Source organism: Protomyctophum parallelum (genome assembly GCF_964188405.1).
Source record: "Protomyctophum parallelum genome assembly, chromosome: 2".
In the NCBI taxonomy this organism is placed as follows: Eukaryota; Metazoa; Chordata; class Actinopteri; order Myctophiformes; family Myctophidae; genus Protomyctophum; species Protomyctophum parallelum.
In genome coordinates this window covers 13,304,098-13,328,928 of record NC_139699.1, presented here as the reverse complement: position 1 = coordinate 13,328,928, position 24,831 = coordinate 13,304,098, and the positions used below count along the sequence as shown (strand labels likewise).

The following is a 24,831-nucleotide window of genomic DNA, read 5'->3' as shown; positions in this document are numbered from 1 at the left end:
AAAAGGAAACTATTCAACTGCATGAAAAGTAAATATATACTTTTAATCAATACATTTCAAACACCACAGGGTATTCAACATTGTGACATGTATAATTGATATAGGCCATGTGGTTCTCAAGCGTTTTTGGCACAGCTATAGGTCACCCCTGTAAATAACCTTTTCATCCACGGTGACGGTACCCATGAATTACGCTGTTACTTTACAGCACCTTTTATCATATTACAATGTAACTGTACGTAAATATGTTATCCTTTCTCTCAAAAATACAGTGTGTCACGAGGAAAACTGGAGAGAATGTTTGCATTAGGACAGACGTTTTTAACCACTTAAACCCCAGCATTCCTATTCCGGGGGGGAACATTCACCAACAATAGCAGATCTACAAGCTCAACATCTTAGTGAGCTTGTAGATCTGCCATTTTTGGTGAAGAGACTATACACTGAAAAAGAACACAAGTACAGTTGAACCTAGAGAGGGTAGTTAAACTCATGTGACATTGATCAATTCCAAATATTATCAAAGTATCCTGAGGCACCCCTATAGACTGGTGTCATAGCATCCACTTTCAGCCCTGATAGACTGTAGTGTAGGCTACATGTCTTACCCCTATAGACTGTTGTCATAGCATCCACTTTCAGCCCTGATAGACTGTAGTGTAGGTTACATGTCTTACCCCTATAGATGAGAAAGCGAGAAAGCGAGAAATGAGAAAGCGAGAAATGAGAAATGGAAAAGCGAGAAATGAGAAAGCGAGAAAGCGAGAAAGCGAGAAATGAGAAAGTGAGAAATGGAAAAGCGAGAAAGCGAGAAATGAGAAAGCGAGAAATGAGAAAGCGAGAAATGAGAAATGGAAAAGCGAGAAAGCGAGAAATGAGAAAGCGAGAAATGAGAAATGGAAAAGCGAGAAATGGAAAAGCGAGAAATGAGAAAGCGAGAAATGAGAAATGGAAAAGCGAGAAATGGAAAAGCGAGAAATGAGAAAGCGAGAAATGAGAAATGAGAAAGCGAGAAATGAGAAAGCGAGAAAGCGAGAAATGGAAAAGCGAGAAATGAGAAAGCGAGAAAGCGAGAAATGGAAAAGCGAGAAATGAGAAAGCGAGAAATGAGAAAGCGAGAAATGAGAAAACGAGAAATGAGAAATGGAAAAGCGAGAAAGCGAGAAATGAGAAAGCGAGAAATGAGAAAGCGAGAAATGAGAAAGCGAGAAATGAGAAAGCGAGAAATGAGAAAGCGAGAAATGGAAAAGCGAGAAAGCGAGAAATGAGAAAGCGAGAAATGAGAAAGCAAGAAATGAGAAAGCGAGAAATGAGAAAGCGAGAAATGAGAAATGGAAAAGCGAGAAATGAGAAAGCGAGAAATGAGAAATGGAAAAGGGAGAAAGCGAGAAATGGAAAAGCGAGAAATGAGAAAGCGAGAAAGCGAGAAGCGAGAAATGAGAAAGCGAGAAATGAGAAAGCGAGAAATGAGAAATGAGAAATGAGAAAGCGAGAAAGCGAGAAATGGAAAAGCGAGAAAGCGAGAAATGAGAAAGCGAGAAAGCAAAATTGCAAAATTGCAAAGGGTGAATATCAAAGTTGTCACTTTGCCCTGGCTGAGCTGGGAAGGCTGACAAAGGGTGAATTGCAAAGTTGCAAAATTGCAAAAACATTGCAAAAACATTGCAAAAAAATGCAAATTTTTTTGCATTTTTATTTTTGGCAAAATTGCAAAATTGCAAAGGGTGAATATCAAAGTTGTGTCACTTTGCCCTGGCTGAGCTGGGAAGGCTGACAAAGGGTGAATTGCAAAATTTCAAAAAAGCAAAAAATTACAAAAAAATTGCATAAAAATTGCAAATTTCTTTTTGCAAAATTGCAAAGGGTGAATTGCAAAGTTGTGTCACTTTGCCCTGGCTGAGCTGAGAAGGCTGACAAAGGGTGAATTGCAAAGTTGTGCCACTTTGCCCTGGCTGAGCTGAGAAGGCTGACAAAGGATAAATTAGGAATAAATAGAATCTTGACCATCAGGTCAATATTTGTGTCAGAACCTGTATCCAACTGTGCCATGGCTCAGCGGTCCAGTCTGGCAGTGTGCCGCGGGTTCAACTCCCCCCGATCTCTCTCCCCATTTCCTGTCAGCCTACTGTCTGTCCCCCCATAAAATATATAAAATAAAGGCGAAAGCCACAAAAAAATACATAAAAAAAGAGAACCTGTATCCAAGTGAGACATGACATGATACACAATCTAAATGTCTCAATAGAAGCGCAGGGAGACAAAATACAACCACGCCAATTATATTGAATTACCATACTCGATAATACGGATTGGACAAGATTACATTTTATTCATAAAATAGTTACATAGTGTTGCTTCCATGCACTACAACGAACCTACAGGACTTATTCCAACATATATATATATATATATACACATACAATAGATGATCCACAAGCACTGTGAGCTTTTTTACATTTCCTGAAAAGTAACACTTTTGGACATGCAAGACTTGCAACAATGAATGACCTGAACCAAGGTCTGTCTCCAAGGCTGAGTGGAGCGTCAAGGCATGGCCCCAGTAGACTGGAACCCGACCTATGCTTTCTATGGCATAGGCAGCTCCCGGCAGGATCCCCCGGGAGAAACTACACGCAGCTGTGCGACATGAGACTAATTTATTAGAGCGACAGAGAGAGAGGAGTGTGTGTGTGTGTGTGTGTTCGTCAATTTAACAAAAGTGCAGGCGATCAGAAATCAGCAGAGTAGTAGTAGTTTGCGCTACTGTATGCCGAATTGAAGTGGACTTGGCCCCAGACTTTGTTTTTCTCCCTGGAAATAAAAACGTCTGGGTTTCCGAGTCACATCGACTCACTGGCCTTGGAACGTCTCGGAATCCCCCAGGAAGAAGTCACTGCTCTGGAGAGGGAAGTCTGGATCACTCTGGTGGAGCTGTTGCCCGCTGTTGCCCGCGACCTGACTACGGATAAGCGGTTGAAGATGGATGGATGGATGGATGGGTTTCCGAGGCTATGGCCCCAGTAACTGAAATAACCCTTTAACATTTTCTCCCTGGAAATAAAAACGTCTGGGTTTCCGAGGCTATGGCCCCAGTAAATAAAACGTCTGGGTTTCCAAGGCTATGGCCCCAGTAAATAAAACATCTGGGTTTCCGAGGCTATGGCCACAGTAACTGGAACAACCCTTTAACATTTTGTGTCCCTCATTAGAGACAATGCCTATACTTCACACTCTGTGGTCCGATAGTATTCTGTACTCTTAAAAAACAAAATAATAATAATCTTTGCGCATCAGTAGAATATCACACCAAATGGACTCGTAAGGCTCCATCTAGCTCCGATGGTACACCCAGAGGTAAGGGTAGTCAGTGATGATACATTTTATGTGGATGCAGGACCGTTTTTCATCGCTAGGAGGCGTTGTGCAGAACATCATATTCTGTGATGAGGCGTTTGATGTGGGACAGCTTTTCGTGGAGGTACTCGCAGCGCCTCTTCTCTGCCCGCGCGTCTGGGAACGTCTGTACGGATGAGGGAAAACGGAGGTTTTCAACAACTTGATCCCTCTGTGCTTGTGTGTGTGTGTGTGAGTGAGTGAGTGAGTGAGTGAGTGAGTGAGTGAGTGAGTGAGTGAGTGAGTGTGTGTGTGTGTGTGTGTGTGTGTGTGTGTGTGTGTGTGTGTGTGTGTGTGTGTGTGTGTGTGTGTGTGTGTGTGTGTGTGTGTGTGTGTGTGCTAGGATATCTGAATGTCCATGGCATGTCCATGTCCAGGCATCCATAAAGGTTAATCTTATTATCTTAATGTGTATTTGTGTGTTTATTCAAATTCAAAGAGAACATCACATACCTGTCTATACTTTGTGTACTTTTCCAGTATTTGGTCTTCTAGTATCTAGATGGCACAAAACATTAAACAAACAATTGTTATTATTCACTCCAATCGCTTCTCGCGATTCAGCGTTCTCAGCATATCATAACGCTCTTTGCGGATCACTCAAGCTGAAACCAGTGCAACTTTTGGGAGAGGAGCGCCGCTCATCAATGTCACTTTGGGCGGTTGGAGAAACACGCAGTCACTGAGCAGAGGCGTCTGGCTCAGTGCACGTCTAGCTCTGTCTGTCTGATGTCCAAAGTGGGTGCTTTCAACAGTAACACTCAAAGAACTCTTTTGTGGACAGTCACAGCCCTTAATATTTGTGTACGTGTGTTAGGTCTTTAAGCAACTAGTCGACTATTCAACTAGTCGACTAGTAAATCCACTAGTCGACCTTGTTCTAGTTGTACTAGTTGACTAGTAAAAAAAGTTTTTTTCCCCCCGATTTTGTACATAATAGGTAGTTAAACAACTCGACTAGTAACTCGACTAGTAAAATATAGGCAACTAGTCAACTAGTAAAAATGACGTGTGAACCTTATATTCTTGTGGCCAGGGGACAGTTTTTGTACGTGTGTACCATATATTCTTGTGTTCAGAGGACAGTATATGTATTATTTCTATAGTGTGTACATGCATACCATACATTCTTGTGTCCACAGGGGACAGTATATGAGTTATATACAATATTATTTGTACTGTACCTTATATTCTTGCGTTCCCGGGGACAGCGTTTTGATTTTGTGTCCCAGCTGAACAAACAGGTGTGTGACGGTGGCGATTCTGGCGTGCAGGTCTTTGTACTCGTCATATTCTGCAGAGAAGTCGCCCTGGTAGCGCTGCCGCTGCTCCGCGCTGGTGATGGTCACATATGTCCTATAGGGGGCGACATGGAACATGATGGGTGATGTGACAAGAAAGTTCTGATTCTATTGGCTGTTTCTCCTTTCATCCTGAATATGGCAGTATGGTGCCTGTATATGGCATGAACCACAGGCAGTATGGTGCCTGTATAGTGTTGCTTTGCTATATCATCAACATCATTAAATGTGACAACATGAAACATCCATCCATCCCTCCATCCAGCTCTGGTCCATAGCTCTAATGCGTTGCATTTAGAGCTATGTTACTCTCGACTTCCGCCACTCGCATGAATGCAGACCAGCCTCTCGTCTTTAGTGTAAATAGAAAGCCTACTTTCCTTAGTGGGAGCACTTGTGTTATTTTTATTTACGCTAAAGACGAGAGGCTGGTCTGCATTCATGCGAGCGGTGGAAGTCGAGAGTATCATAGTTCTAAATCTAAATGCAACGCATTAGAGCTATGGACCAGAGCTACCATCCATCCATCCATCCTGTTTATACTCACAGCAGGTAATCTGGCTTGCCTTGGAGTGGTGAGCTCATACAGTTTGTGTTGTTGGGATCTGGAATAACACACAGATAATGATGTAAACTAACTCCTGTGTGATGACGAATGACACTTTGTCTGACTAGCTAAAGATAGCTTTATTTTCATCTACTAAACACTCACTTAGCTATTCTACAAGCTCATAGCGAGCTTGTAGGTCTGCTATTTTTGAAAAATCGTGAAAATGTGTCACAAATTTGGAATATATATTCTTTCAGAGTGAATGTTTTCAACTCAAATCGTTGCTTCTGGGAGGTCCCTGGAACTACATATTTTCAGATGGGGGTATTTTTGGGGGTCCTTGACATGAAAATGTTTGAGAACAACTGACATAGAAACATAGGGTTTTTCAGAAAACTGTCATGATTTAGAAGACATTTGTAGAGCTCAGGACTAAATAGGTTAAACAACCAGGCATAAAAACACACCCTATGACCAAGCGGAGAGTGACAATGAGACTGCGGTTGTACTGGGCAGCCACCAGTTAAGTCACCCACTGGGAAGTTTTATTTTTTTCCTTTTTTTTCTCTCTTATTGTCTGTAAAGTAATGGTTTCCACCAGACAGGACTTATGGGTATTAAGTGTACAGACAGCAGATAGACACTCACTCAGAGACCACTCATACAGCTGATTGGTCAACAGCTTAGAACAAGCTGTGGTGTTATAATGTGTTATTTTGTGGTAATGTGTTATTTTTTGTACCCAATGAGACTCAGACGTGTCATGAGTCATTTCACAGCAGAGTTTTCAGTGGGAGGTGGTAACTATGTATACACACTTGAGTACAAATTTGAGTACTTCTACTTCCTAGTCCTATCCTCCAATCCTACTATTGTACCTTTTACTCCACTACAATTATTTGAAAACTTTAGTTACAGGCTACATTGTAGTTACAGATCCTTACAGGTCTGTAACTTGAGTTATGGGGTCCTTGAAATAAAATTAAAAAAAAATCTGAGAACCAATGAAACAAACAAACAAACAAATAACTCTTACTGTCCAGTTTGTCAGGGTTGTGCTTAAGTTCAGGGCTGCTCTCTAAGCATCCAGGGTTGTGCTTAAGTTCAGGGCTGCTCTCTAAGCATCCAGCGTTGTTTTTTAACCTTTCTCTCTCTTTGTCTTTGTGCCTTTTGGATTTCCTCTTCCTGTGTTCCGAGTCGCCCGGCGGCTGTGCGCCCGTGGTGGGGCCTCCTCGCCCAGCACTGTCTGGCACGCAGAGCGCTGTGTCCGGGGAACGAGACAGTTTGGGGCCTCCTCGCCCAGCGCTGTCTGGCACGCAGAGCGCTGTGTCCAGGGAACAGGACAGTTTGTGCCTAGGTGGTGGGGAGCTGCCAGTGTGGTTACTGGTCCTCTGAAATGCAGTGTTTGTGAGGAAACTGGGGTTGAGGGGAGTGGGAATGGGCGTGGCCATCGCGGGTTCCAGCCCGCCTTCGGAGATCAACGGTTGGTTGGGGGGCGGGTTCGCTGGTCGCTGTCTCTTAGCGGCCGGGCTGTCCTGAAGGCTGTCTGAATGCACTGGCCGTTTCTGGGAGATGACATTATTATAATTGAAAAAGTGGAACTTTACAATTGTTTACTTTTAGCAGATGTTGCATGTTTGAAATAAAACGATGTCGGGTGTATATTCAAAACAGTTACTTTTTAGAAGATGCAAAAAACGTAGTTATTCTTTATTCACAAGTTCTTGCTCAATATTTATACAAGCTCAGTACAAGATTGACTATTTTCGCTACTTTGCTACTTTTGCAACACTCTCTGAAGAAGTAGGCCATTAATTTATGCCCCGCCAAATAAAAAAACAAACATATAAAATGTTGAATTATAGCTAGCAATGACATTCAGAAAAGAGTGTTTGTTTTTACCATGGTAGGGTTCCTGACTGTGCACTGATGAGACGGTGATTCCCCTGACAGCTTGTGGATGGACAGGTTGCTGTGGACGCCCCGCGACTGACCGCCACTGCTGTGAACCTGCAGCTTCCTGCAAAACAGAAAGAAAGAAAATGCCAATCAGGAGACTACTGGGCAAATAGCTGTTTTCAACTTTAACTATGGAAGAAATAACAGTGTAGCGTTTATAACATATGGGGCTCGCTTTAGGAATACGGTTAGGAATGTTAAACGCTCTACAGCTGACAGGCTGAGGCAGGCGCTGTGTTGAGGAACACCTGGACACCGTTCTATAATACAACAGTGTTGCACCCCTAAAATAGCAGATGTAACTAGATAAAGTGCCCCTCGGGGCACAGGTCTCCACCAGGGGGGCAGGTCAGGTTGTGGCCTCCTGGTGGCGCTATAATAGGCCAATGTGAAAGGGTGCCATTTCTTCTCACGCCTAGGATGGCAATTGGATGATTTGAGGAATCTTGTTCCAAAAATGTGTTTTGCAAAAATCCACCTGTTGGTGGTGCTATAACAGGCCAATGGGACAAGGGTGGGATATATTCCTCAGCCTAGTAGGAAAGTCTGTGAAAGATTTCACGTAAATTGCACGTTCATGATTTGAGGCTTTTTGTTCAAACTTTGAAAGCCAATGTTAGCCAATTAGGATGGAATATGAAATATCGGACAGATCCGTCTTGAACACATGACTATAGAGATACTGTGTAACATTTTTGCGGTATTTCTGGACAGAATTTGGAGGAGTAATATCAAAAGTCGGCCTCCTGGTGGTGCTATAAGGGGCTGTTCTGGAGAATTTGGGTTCATCGTTGGCATCCAGGGAGTGTGTGTGCAAAATTTGGCACCGACCGGGTTAACGGTGCCGGAGATTAGCTGGTAACAGACGGACGGACGGACGGACGCACACAGACAGACGGACTCACACATGGAGTGCAAAACATACTCTCTCCCCAGGCCTTCGGCCTGGTGGAGACAATAATACCTTTGTACATGCTCACAATGTGGTGCACATGTTGTGAGCTTGTAGATCTTTATACATAGGTGGTGGGGCCTTTTACATCTTTTATTGTTTAATTATTTCCCATTTCACTTGTTCTGTATCCAGTATGAGTTCTCTTTGCTGACTAGATGAAATTATTACCCCAACCTGAAAATGCCTTTTCTGTTTACTAAAGAGCTGGAGAGACACCTGTTACCGAACAAACCTTCTATAGCAGTGATTATGAGGACATATAGAGATATAACAAACATTAACAACAGCAACAAAAAAATACTTAAGCAGGTAAATGACAGTGTCAACATCGCATTATTATTAAAAAGGGTATAGACACCCACCTGGTCAGCATCCTGCCCATCAGCTGTCCGTCCGTCTTGTTGCTGGTCAGCAGTCTCTCCTCCTCTGCGTATCCAGGCCTGTCTCTCTGTGGCTGGTTGTGCAACTCGTCCTTCAACACGTAGCTGCCGTCCTTAACGTTCACCCTGGCCACCTGAGAGCCACACAGCACACCTTCAGAACCACTTGACACAGGCCTATAGGGCTGTCATCATAATTGTCAAATAATTGCAGGTTCTGACATATATCCATATATGGAGATCTAAGGGTTTGAGGTCAGATGTAGAATTGCTGGCCAATATTGATGACAACAGGATCTCCATATATGGGCTTACTGTAATTGCGACAGCAGGTCGCATTTACTATCTCCATCCCTGATGATGTCACGTGATGTCACAAGACCTGGGCTTATTTGGGGGCATTCCAATGTATGGGGATAATGAGTGACTGACAGGAAATGAACGATTTCATAGTAAATGCGACTTGCTGTTGCAATAATACAGATGAATTGTATGTTGTATGAGCATTTGGGGTGGCGGTAGTAGCCTGGTAGAACCACTCCCCCTGCTGGACAACCTCTGAGTCCTTCTACATTCTACAGGAGGGAAGTTTCGGAGCTGAGCTCCGGCAAGCATTAAGCACTGCATACACACAAAGCTGTGCCGCTCAAAGATGTATCACCTGAAAACTTGAAAAGCAACAGTTTTTAACGATTAACATGTATTTCAGAGTATTTGTACCTCGTCCAGCACTGATCCCAGGTCAGCCTTATCTTTGGGCGTGGCTCTCTCTCTCTCCAACCACAACACAAGTTCTGCTTTCCTGTAAGGTTTGACAGCCAACAGGTGGATGATGCGTTCTCTCAAAGACCTCTGATTGGCCAGCGAGCCCTGGGGGGTGGTCCTCCGTGTGGTGGGCGAGTGCTTCTGTACGCAGATGTCGGACAGAAGGGCTCCGGGTCTCTTCTGAAACTTCACACATTTACCTGGAGAAAAATAAATTGATAGATTAATTTTCTGGCCAACGTTCACAGTAACAGGATCATAATATCATCAAGAGAAGCATAGTTTAGGCCAGTGCTCCTCAACCTTGACCTTACTTGGATGCGTGGCCCCTGGTTTGATCTCAATGGCAGCGCGGCTCCAGCTGTCCTTCTCCACCTGGCTCATCCTCTCCCGGGTCATCTGGTAGGAGTCGTCAGTGGCGCACACTGTGATCTTGTCCTGGATGCTGCCCTGGCCTTCCAGACGGTCCCGACCATCGCTGGGAAAACAAAATAGGGGTGAAGCAGTCCAAGGAATTAAAGCAAAATGTCCAGATGGCATGAAAGGAAACTCTAGCGTTCCGCTTCCTAAACACAGATAAAAGTGTATCTTAAAGGGGATTCACACTGTGGTCCCAGGTGCGCACTCAGGACCACTTTGCAGATGTTGTGGTTAGTGTGAATGATGCGTACCGTTCCCGGGAATGGATTGCCTAACCGTACCCGGGATCGCAATCAGTCAAGTCTTGGATACGTTTTGCTGCAATGTGAAAGCCATTCGTACTAAAAGGAGGAAGTGGACTATAATCATAATTTATATATTTTTATAATGACACATTATTTTACATGGGTTGTACTTCTGGTACTTGAATGTTGACAAAGAATGATTGATAATCCACTAGTGTTTGAGTAGCACAGCACGAGCCGTGAAAATAATTAAATAATAATAAATAAACACATGCCATGTGCTGCAGCTAGGAGTCAGTGACGTCACTGTTAAACCCATTTAGGCCTCAAAGATTTGTGCCGCATTTTTATGATTTTTTAAAAAATAGCAGACCTACAACTTACAACCTATCTGCTACAGACAGCCTATCGGTTCTTTTATGTAAAGTTAAAAATAAATGGACTACAAATTAGCCACCCGTTGTTACAGACCCTGCTTAGAACAAAAGAGCAAGGCAGGACTTCACCTAAACAATGACCGTACTGTCTCTGATAGTTATTATGACATGAACCGTCATCCATGAGCACTTCATCAAAGTAATCAATTTAATCATCCATTCATTCATTATTATAAAATGGTTGGTATAAGACCTTTAAGGTTGTGGCTATAATGCGTTAAAACCACATTTATAATGCATTATTGTTATGCATTAACAGGGTTTATGAAGTACTGTACTATACATTATAATGATATCATTTATTATTGCTGGTAATAATGCAAACTCAGCACGTTATACCAGGTAACACGGTCTATAATGCATTATAATAACATTTATAATGCATTATAATGCTTCAATAATAATTGGCTAGTCTAAATGTATTAATTGTAAAAACAAACAAACACACACACACACACATTATTATTTGATAGATGCAGTGCTAGATTAAAACGCAATCCAATTGCAACTTTTACTGGGGCCAGCTGAGGACAGCGTGCAACCGTCTCAATATACAGTATAGCTGTATAGTGTCCATCATGTGGCTTTGTCGTCCTGTGTGTACAGTATGTTATGTCACTGTACCGATATAGCTCTCACGCTAGACGGGTTCAATGCAGGATTTAATGTGTTGAAAAACCAACTGGGATTAATGTGTGGAAAACCAACTGGGATTAACATGATCCCTGACTACAGGCTGACAAAACAAGAAGACGACGACGTCGACGTCTTTTAGGCTTCCTACAAAAACGTTCCGCTGGGCAGATAAGGACAAATAACTTAAACATACAAAGAAATGGTTGACCTAATAACTTTATCCTTATTTTATTTTGTTAGAAAGTATTTTAATCTGAATCTGAAGGTGGAAGTCTCTTTCTTCCTTGGACATAGTGGTCATCTTCTTACCTGGTGACATGCTGCTGGACACAGTGGAAGCTAGCCTGAGGCTGGTCCTTACCTGGTGACATGCTGCTGGACACAGTGGAAGCTAGCCTGAGGCTGGTCCTTACCTGGTGACATGCTGCTGGACACAGTCAAAGCTAGCCTGAGGCTGGTCCTTACCTGGTGACATGCTGCTGGACACAGTCGAAGCTAGCCTGAGGCTGGTCCTTACCTGGTGACATGCTGCTGGACACAGTGGAAGCTAGCCTGAGGCTGGTCCTTACCTGGTGACATGCTGCTGGACACAGTCGAAGCTAGCCTGAGGCTGGTCCTTACCTGGTGACATGCTGCTGGACACAGTCGAAGCTAGCCTGAGGCTGGTCCTTACCTGGTGACATGCTGCTGGACACAGTCGAAGCTAGCCTGAGGCTGGTCCTTACCTGGTGACATGCTGCTGGACACAGTCGAAGCTAGCCTGAGGCTGGTCCTTACCTGGTGACATGCTGCTGGACACAGTGGAAGCTAGCCTGAGGCTGATCCTTACCTGGTGACATGCTGCTGGACACAGTCGAAGCTAGCCTGAGGCTGGTCCTTACCTGGTGACATGCTGCTGGACACAGTCGAAGCTAGCCTGAGGCTGGTCCTTGCTGTCAGTGGACAAGTAGAAGGAGACAACGCGTACAGTAGATGACGTATCAGCAGCGCCCGCAGACACTGGGATCTTTATGTACTGTGAGAGGAAAACAAACACAATTAATTATCAGATAAATTAAAAACACACACGTGTGTGTACACACACAAACACACAAATGTTACATTGCGTTATGAACACCAACAACAACAACAAAGAAGAACATCATAGCCCAGTGTGTTGTAATGCACAGATCAATGGATCATAGCCCAGTGTGGGAGCCACAGGTCAATGGATCATAGCCCAGTGTGGGAGCCACAGGTCAATGGATCCTAGCCCAGTGTGGGAGCCACAGGTCAATGGATCCTAGCCCAGTGTGGGAGCCACAGGTCAATGGATCCTAGCCCAGTGTGGGAGCCACAGGTCAATGGATCCTAGCCCAGTGTGGGAGCCACAGGTCAATGGATCATAGCCCAGTGTGGGAGCCACAGGTCAATGGATCATAGCCCAGTGTGGGAGCCACAGGTCAATGGATCATAGCCCAGTGTGGGAGCCACAGGTCAATGGATCCTAGCCCAGTGTGGGAGCCACAGGTCAATGGATCCTAGCCCAGTGTGGGAGCCACAGGTCAATGGATCCTAGCCCAGTGTGGGAGCCACAGGTCAATGGATCCTAGCCCAGTGTGGGAGCCACAGGTGAATGGCTCCTAGCCCAGTGTGGGAGCCACAGGTCAATGGATCCTAGCCCAGTGTGGGAGCCACAGGTCAATGGATCATAGCCCAGTGTGGGAGCCACAGGTCAATGGATCATAGCCCAGTGTGGGAGCCACAGGTCAATGGATCCTAGCCCAGTGTGGGAGCCACAGGTCAATGGATCCTAGCCCAGTGTGGGAGCCACAGGTCAATGGATCCTAGCCCAGTGTGGGAGCCACAGGTCAATGGATCCTAGCCCAGTGTGGGAGCCACAGGTGAATGGCTCCTAGCCCAGTGTGGGAGCCACAGGTCAATGGATCCTAGCCCAGTGTGGGAGCCACAGGTCAATGGATCATAGCCCAGTGTGGGAGCCACAGGTCAATGGATCATAGCCCAGTGTGGGAGCCACAGATCAATGGATCATAGCCCAGTGTGGGAGCCACAGATCAATGGATCATAGCTGTTGTAATGCACAGATCAATGGATCCTAGCCCAGTGTGGGAGCCACAGATCAATGGATCATAGCTGTTGTAATGCACAGATCAATGGATCCTAGCCCAGTGTGGGAGCCACACATTGAGAAATACTGCTTCTATTTTAATGTTAGGCCTTGAGAAAGAGACCAGGCTGGTGTGTTTTGAACTTACGCACACGCACACACGCACACGCACACACACACACACACACACACACACACACACACACACACACACACACACACACACACACACACACACATCTTTAAATAAATCCCCCTGGGTAAACAGTGTTTTGAAGAGGCAGCTCCAGTGAGGCGTGCCTGAGGTCCCCTGGCAGACACACTGGAGCATGGCACAACCTCCAGGGCCAGTGGGCCGGCCACACACACACAAACGCACGCACACGTTAGAAATAGAGGAATGGAAGCGCTGCAGGGATCTGTTAGTGGCTCTTAGACGGGTGCTCTTTGGTGATACAGGTACAACCATATAGACAAGGTATCCTTAGATGGGTGCTCTTTGGTGATACAGGTACAACCATATAGACAAGGTATCCTTAGATGGGTGCTCTTTGGTGATACAGGTACAACCATATAGACAAGGTATCCTTAGATGGGTGCTCTTTGGTGATACAGGTACAACCATATAGACAAGGTATCCTTAGATGGGTGCTCTTTGGTGATACAGGTAAAGCCATATAGACAAGGTATTCTTAGATGGGTGCTCTTTGGTGATACAGGTAAAGCCATATAGACAAGGTATTCTTAGATGGGTGCTCTTTGGTGATACAGGTAAAGCCATATAGACAAGGTATCCTTAGATGGGTGCTCTTTGGTGATACAGGTAAAGCCATATAGACAAGGTATTCTTAGATGGGTGCTCTTTGGTGATACAGGTAAAGCCATATAGACAAGGTATTCTTAGATGGGTGCTCTTTGGTGATACAGGTAAAGCCATATAGACAAGGTATTCTTAGATGGGTGCTCTTTGGTGATACAGGTAAAACCAAGGTATCCTTCCTCGAAGTTGTACTGCTTGTCAAGGTGTAAGTTGCAGCCTTGAAAAGAAAAGAAGGGAATCCAAAGCACTCCGTCTTTGGTGAAAAATGGAATAGTTTGTTTGATGATGAGCAAGGCAAATAAATAACAGAACCTACGCGTTTCGACCAAAAGGTCTATCTCTCACACGTGTCACACTCGCAACACACATGTGAGCTTGTAGATTACCTATCTTCTGGGAAGATACTTGGTGTACAGGGAAAAATAAACAGTACATTAACCCATTTAGGCCTGATCAACGGTTCTCAATATTTCTTGTCAAGGACCCCAAAAATGATATGTAATACAGCTTGATTTTCTGCAGGGAAATCATCAGTGTTGACTCTGAGCATGTTCAAATGTAACCAAATTGACCCTTAATGGTCCATTTGGTTACATTTGTACACACTCTCAGAATTACAAATGGACAAATTCACATTCATTTAATTTGTGTCTGACATATTTTGGTCATCAACATTGCAGCAAAGATTCCTATCAGTTATCAGCTATTATGATAGATTCTGCATGCTGTTATTATATTATTATTATTATTATGATAGATTCTGCATGCTGTTATTATTATATTATTTATATTATGATAGATTCTCCATGCTGTTATTGCTTACAATTTTTACACTTTGGAGATGTCCTAACATCAATGGATGCCTTCTAATCTACAATGCTCAGTCAATAAAGAATATGCTAAAATCTTTTAGCATAACAGCTGTAAAACAAGGTTCACAACATTGACATTTCAACAAGCGCCCTGACAAAAGAAATGGAACACTAAAAAATAAAACATTTCCCTTTCTGTTTGGTGCCACCCATCTCAAAACACCTACGAAATCTGTCAAAGCAATCTCATGTTCCTCATTGTGCAAACACTCATGAAACTGGAAGCCGGCACCAATGGTTTTTATTAAAAGGTTTTTTTCTTTCAATTCTCTCTCCACTCCCTATAAACTGAGGTTTGGAATAAATTGTTTATGGAGTAAAGTAGGATGTCTCATAAGAGAGTCAGGGTCTACTGCCTTTCAACTGCCAATTCAGGAAGGGAAGCAGCCATGTTTGTGTCCTGTCTAAATTAAATAATTGCAATAAAACCGGCATTGTTAAATATGTTGTTGGTTTGTCTTTCCAAAACCGACATCTTATTTATGCGACTGCAAAGGCTTAAAGGAGGTGGGGCGAGACAGGACATCTGATTTATGTTCTATGAATTTTCAGCGCTCTGCTTGCGTTGCACAGAATGTTAGTCAGAAGCATTTGAAAACAATGTCAACAGTGACAGTCCAGGCTTCAGCCCCTGAATCGCTAGCCATTAAAAAATATGTTCCAAGCGAAGGGAAGCACAGGCAGATTAGACACACCAACGGGGACATGCGCTGATCCAGTGCTTGCGGTTAGGTTAGGGTTTGAGGTAGGTTTTCGGTCTAATGCCAGTCGGACCAATAGTATGTCTAAACTATAAAGCCTGTACCGGGTTGCAAAAATAAATCTGAATGTATCTGTCTATATGAAAATGACCCCACATCACACAAAAGAGCTTTAAGTGGGTAAGCAGCAATGATCAGACCCATTTGAAGGTCCATATTTCTTGAGGAAAAAGCAGAGGAAATGGGCGGCCGTGTCTCTCACTTAAAAGGCACCTGAACTTAATTAACACCATCTCACTTAAAACCCCAGTGATCTCATGACACACACCATCTCATTCTCACGGCAACCAAGTATGGTAGCTGATCTGTAAACATTTAAGAGCCAACTTAACACTGTCATAAAACTACAAAGGTCTTGTTCAAACGCAAACATGAAGGAAAAAAATGGCCCTCACAGTTTACACTAACTGTAAGAATGAGGCCACCTCTCAGCTGGAGATGCATTAGTGCATTTTAGTGTTGAGGGCCCCATAGGGCCCCTGAGCTGCTGACGCGGGGAATCCTGACAACTCTGCCGCAGTGTATTCCAACCTGGGGTAGCAGAACTGCTGCCTGTATGTTCTCAATGTGATATCAATCCAACTGGTCTTATAGAAAATAAAAATGTAAATCTTTCAAAAAGTAAAAAAGTATATAGGGCTTATTATAAAATGTGTGTGTGTGTGTGTGTGTGTGTGTGTGTGTGTGTGTAACCTGCTGTGCTGACAAAGTGCTGGTACTATCATGTACATAGCTGATGCATGGCGCGCACGCACACACGCACGCACACACACGGATTCAGAAAATTCTGTATTTAAATCAGCGGCTCAATGAAATAGTTAATTTGAGACATTTAACGAGCTGTGCAAAGGGAACGCTCTCTCTCTGCTGACAGACGCCAACGTAAATATTTGATGTGTAGTGCTGGCATCATCCTCCAGCATCCATTTAAAAACAACAAAGGTCAGGATTCAGTCGGGCATGAAAGCATTCAGGAGATATTTCACCATATTTCACTTGCTTCCTCTTCACCACCAAGCACAATGCATGACTGATGGACCTGTTCACAGGATGCTGCCGTGGGGCGAGTGCCCATGGTGGATGGTGCCGTGGGGCGAGTGCGTGTGTTTGTGTGTGTGTTAGGTTGCACACAGGTGGTGAAAAACAACCATGCTGTTTTCGTGCTCAGACGCACCCACACACCCACCCACACACATAGTCACTCAAGGAAGTGGTTGCACCACGTTACATTGTGCCGCTTTAGCACTTATTTTAACAAAATAATATCTCTTACACCACCTTCAAGTGTTTTTTTGAGTGGTGCAACCACTCCTACAACCAGCAATGTCCGTGTCCACCTACCTATGTGGCTACCTATGTGGCCACCTATGTGGCCATAAGCACAAGTATATGACTATAGGGTACCAGTAGGGGGCGCCAGAAACAGAGAGAGAGATAGTGCTGCAATGTTGCCTGCTAATGAGAGAGAGAGAGAGAGAGAGAGAGAGAGAGAGAGAGGTGGCGAGGGGATCTGCACCACTCCGTTCACACGGGTGTGATTTTAAACAAACACTGAGGATTTTGCTGTGTGGCCTGGTAATGCAGTGAAGCCAGAAGGGAGACTTCCCGGCATTCAGTGTCATCTCTTCCTAACACATCCACAGGGCAGACCCCTCCAGTCCGGACCCCCCACTGGGCTGTCTGCCATCGGGGGCCCTAGCAGAACTAAAGCCTCCAAGCGTGTCTCATTCCCAGCCATCGGGCCCCCGACGGCAATGAGGGCCCCTGAGGGCCCCTGAGTGTGATTCTCCTGAGAGAAACAACAACACTGCAACTCTGAACGCAAGACGACCAGGCGCTCTCAACAAAGGACTTGGCACTTAAAAGAATCCAACTGACCATGAATAATTAAACATTCATTGCCTTTCAAGTGAAATATTCAGGGAATCTGCAGTTTTTGGAATGGAATTTTGGAAAAAGAAAATGGGCGATGAAAATATATTTTTTAAATAGTTTGAAACGCATATTTATTTAACCACTTCAACCCTCTAGTCTCAGTGAAACGGACCGGAGATGCTACTGTAGACATTTGGTATAGACTCTATAGTCTACACCAAATGAGTCTACGTCAAATGTCTTCGCCAAAAATAGTCGATCTACAAGCTCACTTATTGTAGCTTGTAGGTGAGCTTGTAGATCTGCTGTTTGACCAGAGCTTCTTCCCAATAATGCTTAGTGACCCCCGCCCCCCCCCCCCCCCCCTCCCCCGCAGAGAGGTCAGGAGTAAAGCTGAAAGAGGCAGAGTTGGAGGTGACCGCAGACTGAGTTGTTCTTTTAAGATAAACGTCGACCCCTCTCACGCCCACACACTGACTAGTGAATACACATCCGCTCCCAGACGGGAGCTGCCAGCGACCTCGACCCGTCTCTCTCTCTCTGGCTCTCCATTCACATTGTAATCAATGTCACTGGAGGTCAGGCCGGTCCTGGCTGGTGGTTCTGGAGGTTAGGCCGGTCCTGGCTGGTGGTTCTGGAGGTCAGGCCGGTCCTGGCTGGTGGTTCTGTCACTGGAGGTTAGGCCGGTCCTGGCTGGTGGTTCTGGAGGTCAGGCCGGTCCTGGCTGGTGGCTCCATCCTCGGCACCGGCAGAGGTGCCAGGGTTGCCAAGTCAGCTTATTTCCCACAACGTTTGGCCAACATTTTTTTAATATATATTTTATTATAAATAAAATACCCATTGGTTGGCCCAGGCCGTAGCGTAACGGTCTGGGCACCGGACTGGTAATCCAGTCGCAGTGTGCCGCGGGTTCGACTCCCGGACCCGACACGGCCTTTACTGCATGTCATCCCCCCATCTCTCTCCCGTTTCCTGTCAGCCTACTGTCTGTCCCTTCAAAAATCAATAAAAGGCGTAAGCCGCAAAAAAAATAAAAAAAAATAAAAAAAAAATACCCATTGGTTTGGGGAAGTCTGAATCACATTGAGTGACAGCATCTGGTGTCTGATGTCTCTAGTAAGCCCTGTGTGTACCCTCTATAGGTCTCATCCCACACCATGAGACAGAGAACTGAATCAGTACTATTCCCAGTAACGTAATGTCACCTCCACAGTGTCCCTCTGACAAACAAAGAGACCACAAGAAATTCAATGTTTAGGTGTAAATGTGGCAGTTGAGTTTGAGAGTAGATATTAATACTGTCACTTTGTGGGAGACAGGAAGAAACTAATTCACACACACATGCACACGCACCCACATGCAGTGAGTCACACCTTCAGATCTAATTTCCTCATTAAGGATGTGCCATATCCTGTGTAATGATGCCAAAAACCAACCAATTACAATCCAAAGAAGAGAGGGTATGAATCTAGAACTGGGAAGGTTGACACAAAATCGCTGCAATTTAATAAATGGTAAATTGGCTCACCCCCCTGGGGGGTGACCCAAAAATGTCATAAATACCTCCAAGTGTTTATGAGACGGCACAGGGAACACAGGGGTCACTTTCCTGACCTTCATCGAACCATAAAGGCAATTGAACAAAAATGGAGAGAATGCCGTCAGTGTGGGTGGTGGTGGTGGTGGGGGGGGAATTAGTCTGACGTGGCGGGTTAAGACTCCCCGTACTGTTTTTAGGGTTAGGGTTAGTAATATTGGTTACAACAGCAGCCAAACCCATATTGTCACTGTTGGGTGGAACCCTCATATGACACAAAGGTTTTTTCCCCCGACAACCACCGTAGGTTTAGCCGGTATATATAGTGATCTATACTGCTTCTTTAAACCCGCTGCCTCTCTAGGCCACGCCCTCATTCCCACAGTGCAATTCAGGCGGCTACTTAAGCAGCCTCAGCTCACTTCTCTTTCTCTATGCTGAGCTGTCAAGCAGCTCGTGCGGCGCCTGCGTGAAAATGTCCCCCACCTCCCCGGCCTCCTCCCTGTAGTTCTTAGTCCAGGGGTTATGGGATATTATTGTATTGTTGTGATTGTGTTGAATCATGTGTTGTGTTTCATTGTGTTGAATCATGTGTTGATGTGTCATTACTGACTGTGTATTGTTCATGGATTATTGTATCTTTGGCTCTGCTCTGGGGGGTTGTTGATATCAGAGCTGTGTCTCGGTGCACAGATAATCGGAGATATCAAATGTGATATCAGATAATCAGACGCAGATCATCTGATATCACATGAGCAGAGGCACACCGCCATACTAACATGCAATAGCTTTGCAATAAATGGTCTATGGTCAATCTGAGCCGAAATGAATTATGTCATTGTGATTTCAAACCTTTTCACATTTTTCCAAAACAGGCCATCTACAAGTTACAATCTACAATCTTTCAAAAAGAAATCCTAATAAAACAAAATCTATTTTTGAAAATATGTATACTATACTCATGACCCATGAAAATGGGTCCGCAGCCCATTGATTGGGAGACACTGGTGTAACATGTCGTGCATCATATATTGTTTCCACATCCTCAGCAGACTGACTAAATGGCAAACAGTCTGTCTTTTGTTCTAGCCCCCTCCCTCCTGTCTCCTCGGAGCAGTGCCATGACATCCTGCTCTGTCTGCCATGGCTGTCGTCGTCACCACCGCTGCCTTCTAACAACAGGGGGCGCTTAGTCTAGTCACTCTGAACCCCCCTGAGTCACTAAGGGGGGCTGAGTCTAGTCACTCTGAACCCCCCTGACTCACTATGCATGGGGATTGCATTAGTGTGCCGACGTCGTGAACATGTTGGCATGCTCAATTCCCTCGGGCTTGCCACAGTGAAAACAAAAGCGAAACTGAGGATGTAAAGCTGCATGCGTACATTATGCAGTGAATGTCTTCAGTTGTTTGAGACACACACACACACATACACACCTCCCACCCCACAGGGGCGCAACACCGGCCTATGGAAGCCTTGGGAAAAGTGCACACGTTCCTTCATATACACCTAATTAAGGTGCAGGTGCACAAAAAGGCAGCTTAACTTCATGGTGAGTGCCGACCAGATTCAAGCATGTCTAATGTTGTTCATCTTGATTCATCCTGAATAGAGGGTATGCGCGTGACATCATCGTACCTGGAAGTTATGCGGGAACGCCCACTGAGTGGCAAAAAACTACTTTCAGGCCCTGACAGCCCATTAATCCAAACAGAAAAGTCCTGTCTGATTACATTTAAACAATGTTTAAACTCACCAACATTGCAGCTGTACGAAAAGCTTGAATTATCCTCTATCTGCAAAGTTTTTGTTTCATAAAAATCCACCATGTGTCAGAGTTTGGAAGTGCTTGTTTTCAATAACACAACATTTCGCTGCCTCCTGCATTATGTGACATTTAGAAACAGGACGGTTGAGTGATTTCCAACTCCCAACACTCCATGCTGCTCAATGTTTTGCCACTCAGTCTAGATGATGTCCTGATGGGAAAATCATGCGTGTGCAAACTCTCTATAGTATTCTCCGACAGCCTCACTAAAATAAATATGTCAGAGTAACAGCTAGTACAAAGAACAATAACAGGCTAATAGACTTCACAGTCCAAGAGCAATTAACACACATCAACACATCTGTCATTGGTACTAGTGTAATTAAATAATATCAAAGGACAAGGTTTGGGGGGGAAACTTATATTTTGGTGACTGGCTCATTTAGTTTGTGTAGCTGTAGCCTACTGATTCTGATGAAGGTGGTGGTGTTGAGGGCGTGAATTAATTGCTGCCCACATTCCCAGTGATCTTTTGTTTAGCAAAGACCCATTAATCACCGCGGCAGCTCTCAAGAGAACTTAGCATGCAGTTTGTGATGCTCCAACAGCATGGAGACATTTGGAGTTGTTGGGGGGGGGGGGGGGTGGGAAGGTTATCTGCTGACCTGTCCATCTATCGTTCAGCAGAGACCTTATACTGAAGTCTTTCAGCAGCGGGCAAGGGCTAAAACTGGGTGCAACTGCCTGCACACGCACGCACGCACACATGGGCGCACACACATGCACGCATTGTCTTGGTGTCATCATGGCAGACCAAAGCAGACAGAGCTGTGTTGGTTCCCAGAGCCACCAGGCCTCACCATGACATTAAAAGCTGATCCACAATGGAGTGTCCCCAACCACCAGCCACCACAATGGAACGCACAATGTGTGTGTCTGTCTGTCTGTCTGTCTGTCTGTCTGTCTGTCTGTGACCGAGTGACATGAAGATAGAGAGAGAGAGAGAGCGAGGGGGGGGGGGGCATGTTCCTCGCAGGACACGTCTTCGCCAGGCCAGGTTGCCTAGGCCAGGACTTTCAAACGTTGGAAGCCAGTCATAGGCAATTGGAATGGGATCTGATAAATTGGATTCATGCATCACTCCTGCAAACTTTGGAAGCCAATCAGAATGGAATATGCTAAGTCAGACAGATACGTCTTCATCACATTAATGGTCAGAAATTATGTGCCGTTGTAAACATTTTGAGGTTTTGCTGTTTCACACAGTTCAGTCGAACGGTGCAGGAGATTAGCTGCTCACACAGAGGCCAAAATATAGTATCCAGCCTGGCGGAGACAAAGAGTGATTTGTGTGTGTGTGTGTGTGTGTGTGTGTGTGTGTGTGTGTGTGTGTGTGTGTGTGTGTGTGTGTGTGTGAGTATTTCTCTCTTGTCTGTGCGATCTCACAGTCAATCAGTCAGTGTACTGGACACGGTCAGCTCTCTGTGTGCAGTTTTACATGTTTTACATGCGCTGCCAGCCAGTGATTAATGCTGCAGTCTTGAGTGCAGTGCATGTAATCAAACCCCAGCCTGTAATCACCTTCCATTCCTTCATGTGATCAAACCCCAGCCTGTAATCACCTTCCATTCCTTCATGTAAGCAAACCCCAGCCTGTAATCACCTTCCATTCCTTCATGTAATCAAACCCCAGCCTGTAATCACCTTCCATTCAGTGCATGTAATCAAACCCCAGCCTGTAATCACCTTCCAATCCTTCATGTAATCAAACCCCAGCCTGTAATCACCTTCCATTCAGTGTATGTAATCAAACCCCAGCCTGTAATCACCTTCCATCCAGTGCATGTAATCAAACCCCAGCCTGTAATCACCTTCCATTCAGTGCATGTAATCAAACCCCAGCCTGTAATCACCTTCCATTCAGTGCATGTAATCAAACCCCAGCCTGTAATCACCTTCCATTCAGTGCATGTAATCAAACCCCAGCCTGTAATCACCTTCCATTCATCATGTAATCAAACCCCAGCCTGTAATCACCTTCCATTCAGTGCATGTAATCAAACCCCAGCCTGTAATCACCTTCCATTCAGTGCATGTAATCAAACCCCAGCCTGTAATCACCTTCCATTCAGTGCATGTAATCAAACCCCAGCCTGTAATCACCTTCCATTCAGTGCATGTAATCAAACCCCAGCCTGTAATCACCTTCCATTCATCATGTAATCAAACCCCAGCCTGTAATCACCTTCCATTCCTTCATGTAATCAAACCCCAGCCTGTAATCAGTGCATGTAATCAAACCCCAGCCTGTAATCACCTTCCATTCCTTCATGTAATCAAACCCCAGCCTGTAATCACCTTCCATTCCTTCATGTAATCAAACCCCAGCCTGTAATCAGTGCATGTAATCAAACCCCAGCCTGTAATCACCTTCCATTCCTTCATGTAATCAAACCCCAGCCTGTAATCACCTTCCATTCAGTGCATGTAATCAAACCCCAGCCTGTAATCACCTTCCATTCAGTGCATGTAATCAAACCCCAGCCTGTAATCACCTTCCATTCATCATGTAATCAAACCCCAGCCTGTAATCACCTTCCATTCATCATGTAATCAAACCCCAGCCTGTAATCAGTGCATGTAATCAAACCCCAGCCTGTAATCACCTTCCATTCATCATGTAATCAAACCCCAGCCTGTAATCAGTGCATGTAATCAAACCCCAGCCTGTAATCACCTTCCATTCATCATGTAATCAAACCCCAGCCTGTAATCAGTGCATGTAATCAAACCCCAGCCTGTAATCACCTTCCATTCCTTCATGTAATAAAACCCCAGCCTGTAATCACCTTCCATTCATCATGTAATCAAACCCCAGCCTGTAATCACCTTCCATTCATCATGTAATCAAACCCCAGCCTGTAATCACCTTCCATTCTTTCATGTAATCAAACCCCAGCCTGTAATCACCTTCCATTCATCATGTAATCAAACCCCAGCCTGTAATCACCTTCCATTCTTTCATGTAATCAAACCCCAGCCTGTAATCACCTTCCATTCATCATGTAATCAAACCCCAGCCTGTAATCACCTTCCATTCATCATGTAATCAAACCCCAGCCTGTAATCACCTTCCATTCCTTCATGTAATCAAACCCCAGCCTGTAATCACCTTCCATTCATCATGTAATCAAACCCCAGCCTGTAATCACCTTCCATTCTTTCATGTAATCAAACCCCAGCCTGTAATCACCTTCCATTCATCATGTAATCAAACCCCAGCCTGTAATCACCTTCCATTCATCATGTAATCAAACCCCAGCCTGTAATGACCTTCCAATCATCATGTAATCAAACCCCAGCCTGTAATCACCTTCCATTATTTCATGTAATCAAACCCCAGCCTGTAATCAGTGCATGTAATCAAACCCCAGCCTGTAATCACCTTCCATTCTTTCTTGTAATCAAACCCCAGCCTGTAATCACCTTCCATTCATCATGTAATCAAACCCCAGCCTGTAATCACCTTCCATTCTTTCATGTAATCAAACCCCAGCCTGTAATCACCTTCCATTCATCATGTAATCAAACCCCAGCCTGTAATCACCTTCCATTCATCATGTAATCAAACCCCAGCCTGTAATCACCTTCCATTCCTTCATGTAATCAAACCCCAGCCTGTAATCACCTTCCATTCTTTCATGTAATAAAACCCCAGCCTGTAATCACCTTCCATTCCTTCATGTAATCAAACCCCAGCCTGTAATCACCTTCCATTCATCATGTAATCAAACCCCAGCCTGTAATCACCTTCCATTCATCATGTAATCAAACCCCAGCCTGTAATCACCTTCCATTCATCATGTAATCAAACCCCAGCCTGTAATCACCTTCCATTCATCATGTAATCAAACCCCAGCCTGTAATCACCTTCCATTCTTTCATGTAATCAAACCCCAGCCTATAATCACCTTCCATTATTTCATGTAATCAAACCCCAGCCTGTAATCACCTTCCATTCTTTCATGTAATAAAACCCCAGCCTGTAAT

General features: G+C 44.6%; 1 protein-coding gene across 1 annotated transcript in view; it reads right to left on the bottom strand.

The window, feature by feature from the left end:
- Window positions 1–2,955: 2,955 nt before the first annotated feature.
- The window catches only part of LOC310853808 (RNA polymerase II elongation factor ELL2-like), a 29,748-nt gene continuing 7,872 nt past the window's right edge, over window positions 2,956–24,831 (bottom strand). Inside the window, exons 3-12 of the mRNA XM_083758278.1 lie at window positions 11,923–12,056; window positions 9,618–9,781; window positions 9,259–9,503; window positions 8,521–8,672; window positions 7,147–7,264; window positions 6,281–6,809; window positions 5,242–5,299; window positions 4,578–4,749; window positions 3,847–3,891; window positions 2,956–3,520 (exon numbers count right to left, since the gene is read on the bottom strand). Coding sequence (XP_083614404.1) covers window positions 3,410–3,520; window positions 3,847–3,891; window positions 4,578–4,749; window positions 5,242–5,299; window positions 6,281–6,809; window positions 7,147–7,264; window positions 8,521–8,672; window positions 9,259–9,503; window positions 9,618–9,781; window positions 11,923–12,056 — 1,728 coding nt within the window. The 3' untranslated portion in view covers window positions 2,956–3,409. The remainder of the gene's footprint in view (window positions 3,521–3,846; window positions 3,892–4,577; window positions 4,750–5,241; window positions 5,300–6,280; window positions 6,810–7,146; window positions 7,265–8,520; window positions 8,673–9,258; window positions 9,504–9,617; window positions 9,782–11,922; window positions 12,057–24,831) is intronic.